The 20638-nt window shown below is 39.7% G+C and overlaps 1 protein-coding gene across 2 annotated transcripts in view; it reads right to left on the reverse strand.

The window, feature by feature from the left end:
• Positions 1 to 20638, reverse strand: part of pit (pitchoune) — a 330099-nt gene that overhangs the window by 301424 nt on the left and 8037 nt on the right. For both annotated transcript variants that reach the window (XM_068225206.1, XM_068225207.1), the window contains exon 3: positions 12424 to 12564. In XM_068225206.1, the coding sequence (XP_068081307.1) occupies positions 12424 to 12564 (141 nt within the window). The remainder of the gene's footprint in view (positions 1 to 12423; positions 12565 to 20638) is intronic.

A 20638-nucleotide genomic window follows, 5' to 3' on the forward strand; every position in this document is an offset into this window, starting at 1 on the left:
CTGAAGATGCCCTTAATTGAGGGCAAAACATGTCCCATTTAACTGTGAGTCTATTTATGTAACCACTATAAGTGAAAATAAAAGTAATGAATAGGTGGATTAAATTAAAACACCTTTATTGTTGTTGATCCTTATTCAAGTAAACTCGGTGGGAGAGACGGACATAAGCTACATGGGCAGAGCGTATTCTATTTTCCACACCCTTTTTTGAGTTGCAGCATGTAGGCCTACTTAGAATACTACCAAGGTAGGCATAATGGTCTACCTGCTCAAGAGGTGTTCCTGCTATGGTCACATTTAGTTCAGGGTGCTGGCTGTGCAAGAAATTCAGTCTCATCAGTGTCAATGGTCAGACCAAATCTTTTATAAGTTTCCTTAAAACAGTTGATGGATGTTTGAAGCTCCTCAGGTAATCAGCATATTGAAGCTCCATTATGAGAGTATTAAAATTCACACAATTTAAAGGGGTTTCCAGTCCCTAGTGATAGCAATACAGCACCCATATGCAGGCATTGTTTAATCGTCAACATCATCTAAATAACATTTCTGCAATTGGCCCTCAGCATCTGAAGTCAAGGCTTACAAAAAAAAATTAACCCTTTTAGAACTGGGTATATTCAAGGATGGCGCACCTAAGAAAACCAGCTGTTTAGCATGTGGTATGGCGAAAAAGACCAAGGTGTTCGAGGCATATTTTTCACATCTCTTTTCAGAAACCTATAACTTAGTCTGCAATAAAGGTTTCTTCACAATTCTTTTTCCAAAATCTTGAAAAAACAACCCTTTTTCTTATGAGATGTAAGCAGGGGCAGTTTGAAAAAAGTTAATATTTTAAAATAAGCAATATTTTATATATACACTAAAAATGTTTTTAAAATGTTGAAATGAAATATCTGTAGCTTCTAAATTAAGCAAAATTTATCTATGGCAAATGTATTATTTATGTCCCATATTCATTTTCCATACTATCATAAATTTTTTCTGGAGTTCGGATTGTAGTTAATTAACAAAATATTGTTATTGTCAACTTGATCTGAAGTCTAAATAAACCAGCACAGCAGTAAGCACACATTGTTTGCCTACACTTTATAGATACAAAGCCAGACCCTCTGAATAACACCAATACACGCCTACAATATAACACACTGAAACTGACCCAGTAATGTTTTTAAATGTTTCCAGTTGTTTTCCACACCAACAAAAGCTTATTTACAAATATGTTTTGCAATGCACACACCATGGCATCTTTCTAAGCATTTGGTACACACAGTTCTTCAACTGGTCCTATAAGGGTTAAAGATTAATAATAATAATAATAATAATAATGTTGTTGTTTGTTTGAGTCATCAGTCCATAGACTGGTTTGATGCAGCTCTCCATGCCACCCTATCCTGTGCTAACCTTTTCATTTCTACGTAACTATTGCATCCTACATCTGCTCTAATCTGTTTGTCATATTCATACCTTGGTCTACCCCTACCGTTCTTGCCACCTACACTTCCTTCAAAAACCAACTGAACAAGTCCTGGGTGTCTTAAGATGTGTCCTATCATTCTATCTCTTCTTCTCGTCAAATTTAACCAAATCGATCTCCTCTCACCAATTCGATTCAGTATCTCTTCATTCGTGATTCGATCTATCCATCTCACCTTCAGCATTCTTCTATAACACCACATTTCAAAAGCTTCTATTCTCTTTCTTTCTGAGCTAGTTATCGTCCATGTTTCACTTCCATACAATGCCACGCTCCACACAAAAGTCTTCAAAAACATCTTTCTAATTCCGATATCAATGTTTGAAGTGAGCAAATTTCTTTTCTTAAGAAAGCTCTTCCTTGCTTGTGCTAGTCTGCATTTTATGTCCTCCTTACTTCTGCCATCGTTGGTTATTTTACTACCCAAGTAACAATATCCATCTACTTCCTTTAAGACTTCGTTTCCTAATCTAATATTTCCTATATCACCTGCCTTCGTTCGACTGCACTCCATTACTTTTGTTTTGGACTTATTTATTTTCATCTTGTACTCCTTACCTAAGACTTCATCCATACCATTCAGCAACTTCTCGAGATCTTCTGCAGTCTCAGATAAAATAACAATATCATCGGCAAATCTCAAGGTTTTGATTTCCTCTCCTTGGACTGTGATTCCCTTTCCAAATTTCTCTTTGATTTCCTTTACTGCCTGTTCTATGTAAACATTGAAAAGGAGAGGGGACAAACTGCAGCCTTGCCTCACTCCTTTCTGGATTGCTGCTTCTTTTTCAAAGCCCTCGATTCTTATCACTGCAGACTGATTTTTATACAGGTTGTAGATAATTCTTCGTTCTCGGTATCTGATCCCTATCATCTTCAGAATCATAAATAGCCTGGTCCAATCAACATTATCGAATGCCTTTTCTAGATCTACGAATGCCATGTACGTGGGCTTGTCCTTCTTGATTCGATCCTCTAAGATCAGACGTAAAGTCAGGATTGCTTCACGTGTTCCTACATTTCTTCTGAAGCCAAATTGATCTTCCCCCAACTCAGCTTCAACTTGTTTTTCCATTCTTCTGTAAATAATACGTGTTAAAATTTTGCAGGCATGAGATACTAAACTAATAGTGCGGTAGTTTTCACACCTGTCAGCACCGGCTTTCTTGGGAATAGGTATAACAACATTCTGCCGAAAATCGGATGGGACTTCTCCTGTCTCATACATCTTGCACACTAAATGAAATAACCTTACCATGCTGGTTTCTCCTAAGGCAGTCAGTAATTCAGAGGGAATATCATCAATTCCAGGTGCCTTGTTCCTATTTAGGTCACTCACAGCTCTGTCAAACTCTGACCTCAAAATTGGGTCTCCCATTTCATCAGCATCAACAGCCTCTTCATGTTCCAGAACGAAATTATCTACATCGTTACCTTGATACAACTGTTGGATATGCTCCTGCCATCTTTCTGCTTTGTCTTCTTTCCCTAGAAGTGGCTTTCCATCTGAGCTCTTAATATTCATGCACCTAGATTTCCTTTCTCCAAAGGTTTCCTTGATTTTCCTGTATGCAGCATCTACCTTTCCCAGGACCATACAGCCTTCGACATCCTTGCACTTCTCCTTCAGCCATTCTTCCTTAGCTACCTTGCACTTTCTATCCACTTGATTCTTTAATCGCCTGTATTCTTTTCTGCCCTCTTCATTTCTAGCATTCTTGTATTTTCGTCGTTCATCAATCAGGTCTAGTATCTCCTGAGTTATCCACTGATTCTTAGTTGATCTTTTCTTCCTTCCTAACATTTCTTCAGCAGCCCTACTGACTTCATTTTTCATGACTCTCCACTCTTCCTCTACTGTGTTTCTTTCGGCCTTTTCATTTAGTCCTTGTGCAACATGTTCCTTGAAACGATCCATCACACTCTTTTCTTTCAACTTGTCTAGATCCCATCTTTTTGCATTCTTTCCTTTCTTCAATTTCTTCAACTTCAGATGGCATTTCATGACCAACAAGTTGTGGTCAGAGTCCACGTCTGCTCCTGGGAAAGTTTTGCAATCCAACACCTGGTTTCTGAATCTCTGCCTAATCATAATGAAGTCTATTTGATACCTTCCAGTGTCTCCAGGTCTCGTCCACGTATACAGCCGTCGTTTGTGGTGTTTGAACCAAGTATTGGCGAGGACTAAATTATGGTCAGTGCAGAATTCAACCAGCCGACTTCCTCTTTCGTTCCTTTGTCCCAATCCAAATTCTCCTACTGTGCTACCTTCTCTTCCTTGGCCTACCACTGCGTTCCAGTCTCCCATCACAATTAGATTCTCGTCACCTTTGACATATTGTATTAAATCTTCTATCTCCTCATATATTCTTTCAATTTCTTCATCATCCGCTGAACTAGTAGGCATATAGACCTGCACTATTGTGGTGGGCATTGGTTTGGTGTCTATCTTGGCGACAATAATTCTTTCACTATGCTGGTCGTAGTAGCTTATCCGCTGCCCTATTTTCTTATTCATTATTAAACCAACTCCTGCATTACCCCTGTTTGATTTCGTGTTGATAATTCGGTAGTCGCCTGACCAAAAATCCTGTTCTTCCTGCCAACGTACTTCACTTATACCAACTACATCTAACTTTAGCCTATCCATCTCCCTTTTCAGATTCTCTAACCTACCACAACGATTCAAACTCCTAACATTCCACGCTCCGACTCGCAGAATGTCAGTATCCATCTTCCTGATGATCGCCCCCTCTCGTGTAGTCCCCACCCGGAGATCCGAATGGGGGACTAGTTTACCTCCGGAATATTTTACCCGGGAGGAAGCCATCATCAGTACATCTTTCATACAGAGAGAGCTGCATGTCCTCGGGAGGTGGTTACGGCTGTAGTTTCCCGTTGCTTTCAGCCATGTAGCAGTATCAACACAGCTAAGCCATGTTGAGTATTATTACAAGGCCGTATCAGTCAATCATCTAGACTGCCGCCCTTGCAACAACCGAAAGGCTGCTACCCCCCTTTCGATGAACCATTCGTTAGTCTGGTCTCTCAACAGATACCCATCCGATATGGTTGCACCTGCGGCTCGGCTATCTGCATCATTGGGACACGCAAGCCTCCCCACCGCGGAATCTTATGACGTGAAGCGATAAGTAACCTAGTGCACTCTTCTCAGTTTTATCGTTTGTTTCCTTATTTATGGTATCTCCTTTCCAAGTGGATACAGTAAAACCTCGTTAATTCGAAGTCGTTGGGACTCAAAAATCGGACTTCGAATTACGTGATTTCGAATTAACCGCCAATTCGCAATTCAGAAGTACCAACCCTTGCCGCGTTACAAAATATTTTAAGGCCCGTTATAGCATGCAGTTAACCTTGATTCACAGTTTATACCTTTCAAATGCCATGAAAAAAGAACTATTTCCAAAATGTATCCAAGAATGTGCATTTACAGTATTCAAGTAATGCACTCGGATATCTCACTGGCAAACATAACCTCACGCAACGAAAGAAAGAAAAAACGCACGATTCAAAGACGAGGAGAAATTTATGCTGGCTCCCATGTGCAAGTGCTTTATTAATTGGATTACTATACAGTATGCATTTTAGATGCCTTGTATTTACACAGAAAGTAACCGATACTCTTAAAATCGAACTTTCCTATGACTATCCCCGGACGATTTCCCGCCATGGCACTTCTCTCGCACTTCAGATATGTAAACACTTGCCGCATCACAAAGTATTTCGTATATGTACCCATTAATACATGCAGTCACCTCGATTCACAGTTTAAACCTTTCAAATGCCATGGAAAAAACTATTTCCGAAATGTATCCAACAAGGTGCATTTACAATGTTCAAATAATGCACTTGGATAAATCACTGACAAACATAACCTCACCCAACGAAAGAAAAAAAGTCGCACAATTCAAAGACGAGGATAAATTATGCCGGCGGTTCCCCTGTGCAAATGCATTATTTTTGGATTTCTGTACTGTTTGCATTTTTAGATGCTTTGTACTGGCATGGAAAATGCCCGACGCCCTTAAAACATTGTAGCTTATCGAATTCTCCTATTGCGAGGCGATAAAGTATCTCGCATCCATGTGCACTACTATGAACCCCATCCCTCACCCTTGTACGATTTCCCGGCTGGCAATTTCTCCTTTAAAACCGTAAGACCGTTTGGGCTCGCATTAAAATAAAGCAATGCAGTTTCACCGGCAATGAAAGTATTGTTCGGTGCGTACGAATTTATTATATGAGCCACGTTTTTTCGTCAACTGTAGGTATCGCCAGTGTTCGCGGATTCTGTTTTCCCGCACACTGCCTGTTGCGTGATATTACGGCGTTCCTTAAAAGGTTGAATACAAAAGAATTCCCATTTCATTCAACTTAGCAATCCTGAAGCCCACTGTTGACCCACCGAAGTGATTGTAAGTGCGGAAAGCTACCCCTCCACGTTTCGGAACGCGCGTTCTATTATGACGCGCAGCGGATAAATTTCGAGTTGAAATTACTCTGTAACGTACTATTGTTTTAAAATGTAAAGGCAGTTTCGAATTAAAAGTCTGAATTTCGGTAATGGGGCCGACATTGTACTTCAAATTACGAATTATCCATATTTCGAATTAAACAATTGAAATAACATGCAAAACTGTATCTCATGTTTCCGGGAACGAGAGCTTCTTCGAATTAGGCGGGATTTTGAATTAACCGATTTCGAATTATCGAGGTTCTACTGTAATTATTTTGAGTGTTGTTTTCTGTTTTGAGTGATACAGCCACCATCTTTGTAAATAATGAGTGTTCTCATAAACGTATGACAAGTCGCAAATTGTAGGCAGAACTCGACAAGAACTCTGACGATGACTTGTTAGATTATTTATCAGATTTATGGAAAGGAGATACCTAAAATAAGAAAACAAACAAACGATGAAAATGAGAAGAGTGCAATATCTTACTTGTCGCCACACGTGGTTTATGCTGAAACAACAGCAGACCGCGCGCGCACCTCGGCGATAAGGTTAGCGCGGGCTGGCGCTCTGCATTAGATGTGCTGCACTGTATTTATTGGTGTTTATTTCATGCCTTGACTCTCATACTCAATCAAACTTTAATCTAACAGTAACAAAAGATCTTCAAGACACTTAATATAGTGTCATATTATTCTTGTGTTAAAATGTTTGGCCTACAGATATCCTTTTATTCCACTGACGAAATATTGCCAGCTGGTTTTTTTTGCCAGCGTGACCACTGATGATATATTGTCAGTTGGTCTTTCTTGCAAGGACTGTCACTGATGATATATCGTCAGCTGGTCCTATAAGGATTAAATACAAAACAGGCACAATGAAATAACATTTCAAGGACCAAATCACGGTACTGACTTTTATAGTAGGCCTGTGACCGTGTGGTAGGAACATGAAAATAAGAAGGAGCTTGCCATTGCAATTTTATCAGACCAATCCTTGGTATAACATTAATGTACTTTGTGTACTCTGAAAAATATCTTAAAGCCCTCCAGTCTGTTAAAAACACTAATTACGAGACATATAACATACCTGTAAAAGTCACAAATTATAAAATACTAATAGTGTAGGGTCTATTTTTACATGTTTTACATGTTATAGTGTTAATCCTGTTATCCACGATAATTTTTTTGTAAAATTCAAGACTTCACAAGAATTCTCAATACTTTACAAGTTTACTTGTCAAATCGCTTGGATGGACAAGTCTTCAAGAGTCTTGAAACTGGATTAGATCATGTTCTAATCGATCAAAGTATTGCCAAGTCTTTGGAATTCAAGTATTAACGGTGCGCACTAAGCGTGCTGCAATTGCTGGGAATCAAAACAACAAAAATGGCTTTTTCTTCATGACCAAGGCATGTTGTGTATGAGGCACATCCTTGCCTATACAGTAGAACCTCTATTATACATTCCCGGAAACTACGTTTTCCCGTATCATTCGTTCAAATTACGTGGTCCCGCGAGCTTCCTAATTAGATCACGTTGTAGAAATCCCGCATTATCCATTCTTTGAAGAAACGATTTCCCGGATCAACCGTCCAGATCAAACGTTTTCCAAGAAACTGTATCTTACGAAAGGACGGCTACGGCATACTTACGGACCTTGGTGTTGACATCCCATCATTGTGGTAATCTGAAGAAGTACTGTACTGGAAAAGCGATCGGCAGTGAACTTGCATAAGGGATCATCTTAGCATCGCATTCGGGTAGTATTGTTTAAAGAATCCTCGGAAATCATAAAGCAGAGAGTGCCCGCAACAATTGGATGGAGACAGAGCGGCTCTATTTGAAGACGGAACAAGTTTCGTCAAGTGTTTGTACTTGCAAAACGTCTACATTATGCCCAGGGTTAGATGTTTATTTTTTTACATTTTAGAGTGTGTCGTAAAACAGGTTTTCGGCATTTCCCTCAGGGCACTGTATAGTCACCGGGCTTCAGGCAGGAATTGAAACTGCTCCTTCTTAAGTAACACAAATTTAGTATTTTAATATTACCAGTATCGTACACGACCTCCCCTACGAACCATGTGACCTTGCCGCGGTGGGGAGGCTTGCGTGTCCCAATGAAGCAGTTAGCTGAGCCGCAGGTGCAACCATATCGGATGGGTATCTGTTGAGAGACCAGACTAAGGAATGGTTCACTGAAAGGGGGGTAGCAGCCATTCGGAAGTTGCAAGGGCGGCAGTCTAGATGATTGACTGATATGGCCTTGTAATAATACTCAACATGGCTTAGCTGTGTTGATACTGCTACACGGCTGAAAACAACGGGGAAACTACAGCCGAAACTAACTCCCGAGGACATGCAGCTCTCTCTGTATGAATGGTGTACTGATGATGGCTTCCTCCCGGGTAAAATATTCTGAAGGTAAACTAATCCCCCATTCGGATCTCCGGGTGGGGACTACACGAGAGGGGGCGATCATCAGGAAGAGGAATACTGACATTCTGTGAGTCGGAGCGTGGAATGTTAGAAGTTTGAATCGTTGTGGTAGATTAGAGAATCTGAAAAGGGAGATGGATAGACTAAAGTTAGATGTAGTTGGTGTAAGTGAAGTACGTTGGCAGGAGGAACAGGATTTTTGGTCAGGCGACTACCGAGTTATCAAGACAAAATCAAACAGAGGAAATGCAGGAGTTGGTTTAAAAATGAATAAGAAAATAGGGCGGCGGGTAAGCTACTATGACCAACATAGTGAAAGAATTATTGTCGTCAAGATAGACACCAAACAAATGCCCACCACAATAGTGCAGGTCTATATGCCTACTAGCTCAGCGGATGATGAGGAAATCGAAAGAACATATGAAGAGATATAAGATTTAATACAATATGTAAAAGGTGACGAGAATCTAATTGTGATGGGAGACTGGAATGCAGTGGTAGACCAACTAAGAGAAGGTAGTACAGTAGGAGAATTCGGATTGAGACAAAGGAACGAAAGAGGAAGTCGGCTGGTTGAATTCTGCACTGATCATAATTTAGTCCTTGCCAATACTCAGTTAAAACGCCACAAACGACGGCTTTATACATGGACGAGACCTAGAGACACTGGAAGATATCAAATAGACTTCATTATGATTAGGCAGAGATTCAGAAACCAGGTGTTGGAATGCAAAACTTTTCCAGGAGCAGACGTGGACTCTGACCACAACTTGTTGGTGGTGAAATGCCATATGAAGCTGAAGAAATTGAAGAAAGGAAAGAATGCAAAAAGATGGGATCTAGACCAAGTTGAAAGAAAAGAGCGTGAGGGATTGTTTCAAGGAACATGTTGCAAAAGGACTAAATGAAAAGGCTGAAAGAAAAACAATAGAGGAAGAGTGGATTGTCATGAAAAATGAAGTCAGCAGGGCTGCTGAAGAAATGTTAGGAAGGAAGAAATGATCAACTAAGAATCAGGAGATACTAGACCTGATTGATGAACGACGAAAATACAAGAATGCTAGAAATGAAGAGGACAGAAAAGAATACAGGCAATTAAAGAATGAAGTGGATAGAAAGTGCAAGGTAGCTAAGGAAGACTGGCGAAGTGCAAGGATGTCGAAGGTTGTATGCTCCTAGGAAAGGTAGATGCTGCATACAGGAAAATCAAGGAAACCTTTGGAGAAAGAAAATCTAGCTGTATGAATATTAAGAACTCAGATGGAAAGCCACTTCTAGGGAAAGAAAATAAAGCAGAAAGATGGCAGGAACATATCCAACAGTTGTATCAAGGTGAAGATGTAGAGAATTTGGTTCTGGAACAAGAAGAGGCTGTTGATGCTGATGAAATGGGAGACCCAATTTTGAGGTCAGAATTTGACAGAGCTGTGAGCGACCTAAAGAGGAACAAGGCACCTGGAATTGATGACATTCCCTCTGAATTACTGACTGCTTTAGGAAAAACCAGCATGGCAAGGCTATTCCATTTAGTGTGTAAGAGATATGAGACAGAAGTCCCATCCGATTTTCAGCAGAATGTTGTTATACCTATTCCCAAGAAAGCTGGTGCTGACAGGTGTGAAAACTATCACACCATTAGCTTAGTATCTCATGCCTGCAAAATTTTAACATGTATTATTTACAGAAGAATGGAAAAACAAGTTGAAGCTGAGTTGGGAGAAGATCAATTTGGCTTCAGAAGAAATGTAGGAACACGTGAAGCAATCCTGATCTTAGAGGATCGAATCAAGAAGGACAAGCCCACATACATGGCATTTGTAGATCTAGAAAAGGCATTCGATAATGTTGATTGGACCAAGCTATTTACGATTCTGAAGGTGATTGGGATCAGATACCGAGAACGAAGAGTTATCTACAATCTGTATAAGAACCAGTCTGCAGTGATAAGAATCGAGGGCTTTGAAAAAGAATCAGCAATCCAGAAAGGAGTGAGGCAAGGCTGCAGTTTGTCCCCCCTCCTCTTCAATGTTTACATAGAACAGGCAGTAAAGGAAATCAAAGAGGAATTTGGAAAGGGAACACAATGCAAGGAGAGGAAATCAAAACCTTGAGATTTGCCGATGATATTGTTATTTTATCTGAGACTGCAGAAGATCTCGAGAAGCTGCTGAATGGTATGGACGAAGTCTTGGGTAAGGAGTACAAGATGAAAATAAATAGGTCCGAAACGAAAGTAATGGAGTGCAGTCGAACGAAGGCAGGTGATGCAGGAAATATTAGATTGGGAAATGAAGCATATGAGGACTTTGCAAGATAAATAACTCAAGGAAGGGCCTCTCAAACGCTCAAAATCTCACGCGTGCATATCAAGGCGCAGAAACTCCGTGCACTGTGCATCGTTCCGTCTCAGCTCAACTCGGCTTGACTCGGATGGTGTAGTCTGCTGAGAGCGACGAAGCGTTTGGTGATAGACGGCTTGTTTATCAGTGAAATAGATAAGCGCAGGACAACAACATAATAATGGGGCGACCCGTTTCAAAGAAAGCAAAGACTTCCGAAAGTCCATTTCAATCGAACTGGGAACTTTCGTATTTTTTTGCCAGTTGTGACGATAAAGCCAAATGCTTAATCCGTGGGACAATAATTATGTGATAAGTTAATCAAAAAGATTTTCCAACACAAAGACTTAGCTCAAATTCTACGAGAATTTGTCGAAGGAAGATTTTCCTACGCTGCATCGAGAAGCAGCTAAGATTATTTCTATATTTGGTTCCACATGCATATGTGAAAGGTATTTTTTCCTGCTTTGAATTGTACGAAAACTAGATTGCATGCGAGTAGGCCTATTTCTGATTGTAATTTACAGAAGGCTCTCAAATTGCTGTCAGCCGGTCCCTTGTTCCAGGCATAACTGGTATCATTGCAAAGGTAAAGGAAAAGAAGAGCTAGAGAAGATAAATTGTCTGCTCAAACCAAATTGAAAGAAGAGTGTTTCAACACCGGTAACGTTGTCCCAGACAACAGTGTCCCCGCTCACCGCACATAAACATTTCACAGTGAGGGGTGGATCAGCGGGGAAGGTGGAGTAGGTGAAGACAGGCCGAACGGGTCACACAGGTGTAGGGGAAGCGGAGTGGGAGTTTGCACTCTGGTCAACCTAGTGAAGTCGTCTCCTGCACCTTGCGCCCGTGTACTGCACGGCGCATGCACCCTGAGAGGCCCTGCTCTATGGAATACAGTGGAGATAACCCCCGCATTATCTTCTTCCCATGTCAATTATGCTTTACTGTGCATTTATCCCTTTACGAATACATCCCACTGCTAGTCCAAGCACTACAACTGCTGCTTGCCTTTCCTCCTTGTAAAAATAAAATGCTATCAAACTTTGCCAAATCTTTTCAAAACTTGTCAAACCTTCAGCAAAGTTGAACAATTTTTGACAAGATTTGACAATTTTTCTAGTGAAGTATTGAGATGGTGTACAACAGCGGTTATATGTGTTATAATTGGTGTTTTCGACAGACTATTAACTAAATCAAAACTGAAAAATATGTCTTCCTTCTTAACTACCTCTGGAAAAGTATTTCTATTTACGGATAGCATGGATTTCAATATCGTGAATTGTGCAGTGTATGTAGTTGTGACACAATTAGGATCATTTTCTAGTTCTACAACTTGATATCACAATGAACATCTTCTATACATGTGCTGTATATTAAACTGAACAATTCATCTTCATTAATTATTAAAACTGAAGAAACTATAGCATTTGACTGTCCTTAAAAATTAAATGCTTTTCCTTTGGTCTCTTTGTATTTTTGATCAGGAAGGTGTGCTTTTCAAAATACAGAGTTTAAAAAATTGAAATTTTGGTCCCATTCATGACAATTTGTTCTTAAGGAAATTCTAGAGAGAGAAAAAAAACCATGACTTTGAAATCCTTTTCTTACAATCAAACAACTTCATCTAACAGAACTAACACACCACTATGTCATTTCCCAGCATGCAAAGAGATTGATACAACAACGATCTTACATGATTTACTCAAGTCATCAGGAACAGATGAAGAACTGTCCAACTTCACCTCTTCCTCACTAGGAACGTTGTCTTCTTCACCACCAACACTTGAACTTTCATCCCCAGAATCATTCCTTTTTATCTTCTTTTTCTTCTTCTCTGTCAACAGAAACAAGTAACTGTATCAATAACCAGTATAAAAAAGAAGTCATTGGGCTGAATTAGAGATACCTGAAACATTTCACTTAATTACAATTACAAATGACTCCAGTGGGACTAAATTCCGGCACCTCGACGTCTCTGAAAACCGTAAGAATAGTTAGTGGGACGTAAAAATCAATAACATTATTACTTTTTCAACAAGTAATCAGTAAAATTACTTTACAGAATGCTGGTCGTCAGGAAATCACTGACACTTTTTCCCACAGTACAAAGTTTACAAGGAAAAGATATTACTTCATTATGTGCATTTACCAGGCGTATGCAAAAGTCTTTTCTGGACCGAGCGAGTTGGCCGTGCGGTTAAGGCACGCAACCGTGAGCTCGCAGCCGAGAGATAGTGGGTTCGAACCCCACTGTCAGCAGCCCTGAAAATGGTTTTCCGAGGTTTCCCATTTTCACACCAGGCAGGGGCTGTACCTTAATTAAGGCCACGGCCGCTTCCTTCCCATCCCTAGGCTGTTCTTCCTGTCCCATCATCGCCGTAAGACCTCTGTGTCGGTGCGACGTAAACAAATAGGAAAAAAAAAAGTCTTTTCTGGTTTAACTAGTCCAACAAACAGTACACAGTGTATGAATTTGACACATACATCAGTTTGTTTGCCTGACATTAACCTATCAACACACAAACTGAGTCCATCAAACGCTAGCATATGTGTTGTATCATACAGTGATCATGTCGACGCTTGTGCCTGAAAAAGAACTTTTGCGGCACGCATTGCTTTTCTTATTTAATCAAAAGAAATAGGCTCAGGAAAGCCATCGTTTGCTGGTAGAAACATATGGTGAATACGCTCCATCAATTAGAAAATGGTTTCAACAATTTAAACGTGGTGAATTCAATGTGCTTTGTGCCTGATGGGGACTAACGGTTAAATATTTAGAGAAAGAATGTGGACTTAAAATTAACCACCAATCATGGAATGTCGCTTGTGCTATTCTACCATTGAAAAAATGATGAGATTATATCTATTTTTTGTCTTCAGACCACTTCAAATTTGGGTTTTCACTCTTAAACGAGTTATGAGGATAATGTGGGTATATTTTCATCGTTTAAATGAATTTTTCAAAATTTTCCATACATTTTTTGTTGTTAAAATTTTTCGCCTCCTACGCCCATGAATTACCGCCATCCATTGGGTAAGAACGTCTTCGGAAGCACTGGAGACGTAAGAAAATACCTCATCCAGAACTGGTAAAGCTGTAGTAGAACTGAAAAAAAAAAAAATATCTTCATCAACATTTACCTTTTACCGTGCAATGCGTATCAATTACTAGAAAGTAACAATTACAATTTTATTTCAAGAGGTAAATTAAAAGTCAAAAGTAAACTTTGTAAAAAGTAATGATTGCAAGTAAATTATTACTTTTTTTTTGCTAGGGGCTTTACGTCGCACCGACACAGATAGTTCTTATGGCGACGATGGGATAGGAAAGGCCTAGGAATTGGAAGGAAGCGGCCGTGGCCTTAATTAAGGTACAGCCCCAGCATTTGCCTGGTGTGAAAATGGGAAACCGCGGAAAACCATCTTCAGGGCTGCTGATAGTGGGATTTGGACCTACTATCTCCCGGATGCAAGCTCACAGACGCGTGCCTCTACGCGCACGGCCAACTCACCCGGTGATTGCAAGTAAAAATGACTAAGACTGTAATTGTTACAAGTACCGTATTTCTCCGAATCTAAGACGACCCCTACATTTTCCTTCAAAAAAAAAAAATTAAATCCGGCTTAAAAAGTGCTTTGTGAAATCTTAATTTAATTTATAACAAATTTCAAATTTAATTTGAGAAATAAAATAAACACTCATACAAGTATCATGTAAACCCTTCCTACTTCCCTGATCATTTTCATTAGAGGTATCTGATACTGCCTTTGGAAGTTCAAGGAATTCCACTTCGCAAGTCCGTATTTGTATTGTATCACAATTGAAATAAAAACCTTTTAGGTTCCACCTTGTTCAATACAAATACACTGTTGTTAGATGGTTTTTACAACATATATTGTATTGCAGAACTAGTTTCGGCGCTCATTTAGGCACCATCATCAGCTGCATAATAAGTAGAGAAACTTGGAGATCTAACAATAAAAAATAACATATTGGTATACTTAACTCCTTAATATCTATATAATGGTAAGTTTACAACTCTAATTTACAAACAAGATAACCCTTGTGAGTCAAAAATGTAAAATCTCATCTCTTGAGTGATGAGTTGTCTTCAATAATCTATATTTTATACGCTCATAAAAATAAAGTTCAACTACATTCTTAAAATCGTGAAATTAGAGCTGAATCAAGTCCTAAAATGTTAAAATGTTCATTTCACAGATGCATTAGTGGCCAATTATTGGATAAAAAACTTGTCGTTTTCATTAAATTGCTAGGCTGCGCCATCTTCTGATGTTTATTGATATATGGAAACTTGGTTCTTATATTGTATATCTAGTGGTTGGAACTGATTATTTGCCCTGATGTTGTTAAGCGGGCATAACCTCTCAGTTCAACACAACCCTGTAATGATGGAAGCCTAATGTTAATAGAAAGTGAGATAAATATTAAAAACCTGATTGAATCAAAATATTCATGTTGACTCACTTCAAAGGCTATGTACTTTGCGCGGCGACTGCAAGCACAACGAATGTGTCTGCTCGTGTCATGTGCGATGTGATGAAGAGCTAAGGAAGGGGAAGTAGGGGAGGCAAGGGGAATGTTTCTGGAATGTTGACAATGTAGGAGAGGGTCCGGGGGGCGTTGTGGACGAAGACAGTATTATGAAAAACTGTTGTGTTTGAAAGACGGACTAATTTTCTGGAATTCTTAGCTTGTCGAGTAATGGAATCAAGCATACTTTGGGTTTCTTGGAAATTTCATTCAAATTTAGGTTAGCGTTATAATACTGGTCTAAATGTATTAGACATACTTCAGTAATGTCAAGCCTCGGTCCCTTAGCTAGCGTTTCCATGATCTGAAGATCGTGATCTATGTCTGTGAATTTATGTTTGTATTCATGGACGTGTTGGCCTATGGCTGAAAATCTATTGTATTTCACAGCGTTGAGGTGTTCTTGATATCTGACATTAAAGCTAAGTCCAGTTTGCCCCATATATCCGCTCCCACAGTCTTTGCATTAGAACCTATATACACCTGATTTAGAGTATGGGTTGACCTTATTAACAGCTGATGCATTATGCAGAATTTCTGTACTTCTGTTATCTGTTTTGAACGCAATCCTAATGTTACGTTTATTGAAAATGTTCGTAACTCTATAAACCTCTTTTAAAGGTCGCGATTTCTTTTGATTCTGGTTTATCTTTAGTCAGGGTTGTGGGTGGGCGATATTTAAGTTTACTTATTATCCACTCTATAAAATTATCTTTAAAGCCGTTAGCCTTAGATCGAATAATGTTCAGTTCCTTGTCCAAGTCTAACTTGGACATTGGTACGCTAAATGCGCGATTAGCCAGACTGTTATAGGTCGCGCGTTTATGAGCTGCAGGGTGTGTTCAATCCTGTCATATTGTAACTGAAGTTTGTGTGGGCTTCCTGTAAAGGCTAAAAGAAAATGAAGAGGAATGCCTATTGATCTTTAGGTAAAGATAATTAATGGACTTTTTTTATTTCAGATTCCAAAGTAAATTTTATATCAGTATCTATTGTATTGAGATTATTCAGAGTGGTAGAGGCGTCGGATATGCGTTCATCCAGAATAACAAAATAATAGTCTACATACCTGGACCAAAACAGAATACTCTTAATTTGTCTTAATTATTTGCGTATCTTCTAAAAAATCTAGATATATCTCTGCCAAGATCCCCGAGGCCGGTCACCCCATTGCAAGGCCATCCTGTTTATAAATGATCTGATCAAATGTGAAGTACTGTAGTTGTTGTTGACCAACAATTTTAAAATCGCCATAAAGTCTTTGATTTCAAAATTGCTTAGGTGACTATATTTCTTCAAATTCTTGGCAATAATAGGAAGCAATTTTGAAGTTTTAATGTTTGGAAAAATATTTACTATATCAAAAGAATGTATTGTGTGGTGATCTTGTTATCGAAGTTTTACCTAGTTCTTTAATCAATTCTACGGAATTCTTTATGGATTTATTTGCAGTGAATCTATAATGTTGTTTTAGGAATTTTTGGATATACTGCGCCAGTTTATAAAGGGGGCTAGGTCTGTAATTTATAATTGGCCTAATGGGGACACCGGCCTTGTGGATTTTTGGCAGCGCTTTAGCCATTGGTAGGCCGGGTTCATGCTAATTAATTTTTGCTTCGCAAATTTGTTAAAGAGGAAAGACGATTTCTTCAGTGTTAGTTTCAATTGCTTCTGCAACGACTTAGTCGGGTCTTTCTTAAAAATAGTCATTGTTAAAAATGATTTTTGTTTTTTGGATGTAATCTCCTTCATGCATGATAACCGTTACGTTGCCCTGATCAGCTTTAGTGACAATAAGCTCTTTGTTTTTAATTTTCTTTTTAAGTTCTAATGTTTGTTTTCTATCCTTGAAGGAACCTTTAGGGAAAATAAAATTATTATTATTATTATTATTATTATTATACATACATACATTATCATTATAGACTGTTATGCCTTTCAGCGTTCAGTCTGCAAGCCACTGAGAATTTACTAAGCGTCGCCACAATCCTCGATTTGCAACTAGTGTTGTGGCCTCATTTAGTTCTATACCTCTTATCTTTAAATCGTTAGAAACAGAGTCTGACCATCGTCGTCTTGGTCTCCCTCTACTTCTCTTACCCTCCATAACAGAGTCCATTATTCTCCTAGGTAACCTATCCTCCTCCATTCGCCTCACTTGACCCCACCACCGAAGCCGGTTTATGCGTACAGCTTCATCCATCGAGTTCATTCCTAAATTAGCCTTTATCTCCTCATTCCGAGTTCCCTTCTGCCATTGTTCCCACCTGTTTGTACCAACAATCATTCTTGCTACTTTCATGTCTGTTACTTCTAACTTATGAATAAGATATCCTGAGTCCACCCAGCTTTCGCTCCCATAAAGCAAAGTTGCTCTGAAAACAGACCGATGTAAAGATAGTTTCGTCTGGGAGCTGACTTCCTTCTTACAGAATACTGCTGATCGCCACTGCGAGCTCACTGCATTAGCTTTACTACACCCTGATTCAATCTCACTTACTATATTACCATCCTGGGAAAACACACAACCTAAATACTTGAAATTATCGATCTGTTCTAGCTTTGTATCACCAATCTGACATTCAATTCTGTTGGATTTCTTACCTACTGATATCAATTTAGTCTTCGAGAGGCTAATTTTCATACCATACTCATTGCACCTATTTTCAAGTTCCAAGATGTTAGACTGCAGGCTTTCGGCACAGTCTGCCATTAAGACCAAGTCGTCAGCATAGGCCAGGCTGCTTACTACATTTCCACCTAACTGAATCCCTCCCTGTCATTTTATACCTTTCAGCATATGATCCATGTAAACTACAAACAGCAAAGGTGAAAGATTACAGCCTTGTCTAACTCCTGTAAGTACCCTGAACCAAGAACTCATTCTACCATCAATTCTCACTGAAGCCCAATTGTCAACATAAATGCCTTTGATTGATTTTAATAATCTACCTTTAATTCCATAGTCCCCCAGTATAGCGAACATCTTTTCCCTCGGTACCCTGTCATATGCTTTCTCTAGATCTACGAAACATAAACACAACTGCCTATTCCTCTCGTAGCATTTTTCAATTACCTGGCGCATACTGAAAATCTGATCCTGACAGCCTCTCTGTGGTCTGAAACCACACTGGTTTTCATCCAACTTTCTCTCAATGACTGATCGCAGCCTCCCTTCCAAGATGCCTGTGAATACTTTGCCTGGTATACTAATCAATGAGATACCTCGATAGTTGTTGCAATCCTTCCTGTTCCCTTGCTTATAGATAGGTGCATTACTGCTTTTGTCCAATCTGAAGGTACCTTACCAACACTCCACGCTAATTTGACTACTCTATGAAGCCATTTCATCCCTGCCTTCCCACTATACTTCACCATTTCAGGTCTAATTTCATCTATTCCTGCTGCCTTATGACAATGGAGTTTATTTACTATCCTTTCCACTTCCTCAAGCATAATTTCACCAACATCATTTTCCTCCTCCCCATGAGCTTGACTGTTTGCAACACCACCATGATGATTTCCTTTTACATTGAGAAGATGTTCAAAATATTCCCTCCACCTCTCCAGTGATTCCCTGGGATCTGTTATGAGTTCACCTGAATTACTCAAAACACTGTTCATTTCCTTTTTCCCTCCCTTCCTAAGATTCTTTATTACTGTCCAGAAAGGTTTCCCTGCTGCTTGACCTAGCCTTTCCAGGTTATTACCAAAATCTTCCCATGACTTCTTTTTGGATTCAACAACTATTTGTTTCGCTCTGTTTCTTTCATCTACGTACAAATCCCTGTCTGCCTCGGCCCTTGTTTGGAGTCATTGCTGATAAGCCTTCTTTTTACGTTTACAGGCTGCTCTCACTTCATCATTCCACCAAGATGTTCGCCTTTTCCCATCTTTACACACAGTTGTTCCTAGGCATTCCCTTGCTGTTTCTACTACAGCATCCCTGTATGCCACCCATTCACTTTCTATATCCTGAACCTGCTTACTGTCTACTGTTCGAAACTTCTCACTAATCATATCCATGTACTTCTGTCTAATTTCCTCGTCCTGGAGATTTTCTACCTTTATTCGTTTGCAGACAGATTTCACTTTCTCTTCCCTAGGCCTAGAGATACTTAGTTCACTACAGATCAGATAATGGTCTGTATCATCGAAAAATCCCCGAAAAACTTGTACATTCCTAAAAGATTTCCTGAATTCAAAGTCTGTTAAGATATAGTCTATTATGGATCTGGTACCCCTAGCCTCCCATGTGTAGCGGTAATAGCCTTATGCTTGAAGAATGTATTCGTAACAGCTAAACCCATACTAGCACAGAAGTCCAGCAAACGCTTCCCATTCCCATTAGCTTCCATATCTTCCCCACATTTACCAATCACCCTTTCGTATCCTTCAGTTCTATTCCCAACTCTCGCATTGAAATCGCCCATTAGCACTATTCTATCCTTGCTGCTTACCCTGACCACAATGTCACTCAATGCTTCATAAAACTTGTCAACTTCATCCTCATCTGCACCCTCACATGGTGAATACACGGACACAATTCTTGTCCTAATTCCTCCCACTGACAAATCTACCCACATCATTCGCTCACTTAAGTGCCTAACAGAAACTATGTTGCGTGCAATGGTATTCCTGATAAAGATCCCTACCCCAGACTCTGCCCTTCCCTTTCTAACACCCGTCAAGTACACTTTATAATCTCCTATCTCTTCCTCCTTTTCTCCCCTTACCCGAATATCATTTACTCCTAGCACATCCAGATGCATCCTCTTTGCTGACTCAGCAAGTTCTACCTTCTTTCTTCCATAAGCCCCATTAATATTGATAGCTCCCCATCGAATTCCATTTCGTTCGCCAAGTTGTTTCCAAGGAGTCCCTCGCCTGTCAAATGGGAGTGGGACTCCATTACTCCCATAGGTCCGAGGCTTGCTTAAAGTGTTCTGAGCTCGGTATATTCATGAAGCAGGATGCTGCCCTACTTGCACATAGTCCAAGTGAGGATCTCTCCTCTAACGGGTTATGGACCACCGGTGAATTGTGTAGTTCTAGCCGCCTGAGCACAAGGAGGGCCACGACTCAGAATATGTCCGAGATGCCCACTCCCATTCCATAGCAACTGGTATCCCGACTCTCAGGACCACTTACTAGGCCACTCAGCCGTTGCCCATGGTTCACGAACTAGGACGTGACTACAGTAACCCACAAACATTATTAATATTATTAATAACCATTTTGTTAAGCTGTTTTTTTACTTCTATTCTGACCTCGTCTTGCAAGTCGTGTGTCAATTTTCCGAGCATGATTTCTGCTTCTATGATAAGATTTTTAGTTACTTTAGCTTGATTAA

Source organism: Anabrus simplex, chromosome 1 (assembly GCF_040414725.1).
Source record: "Anabrus simplex isolate iqAnaSimp1 chromosome 1, ASM4041472v1, whole genome shotgun sequence".
NCBI lineage: Eukaryota > Metazoa > Arthropoda > Insecta > Orthoptera > Tettigoniidae > Anabrus > Anabrus simplex.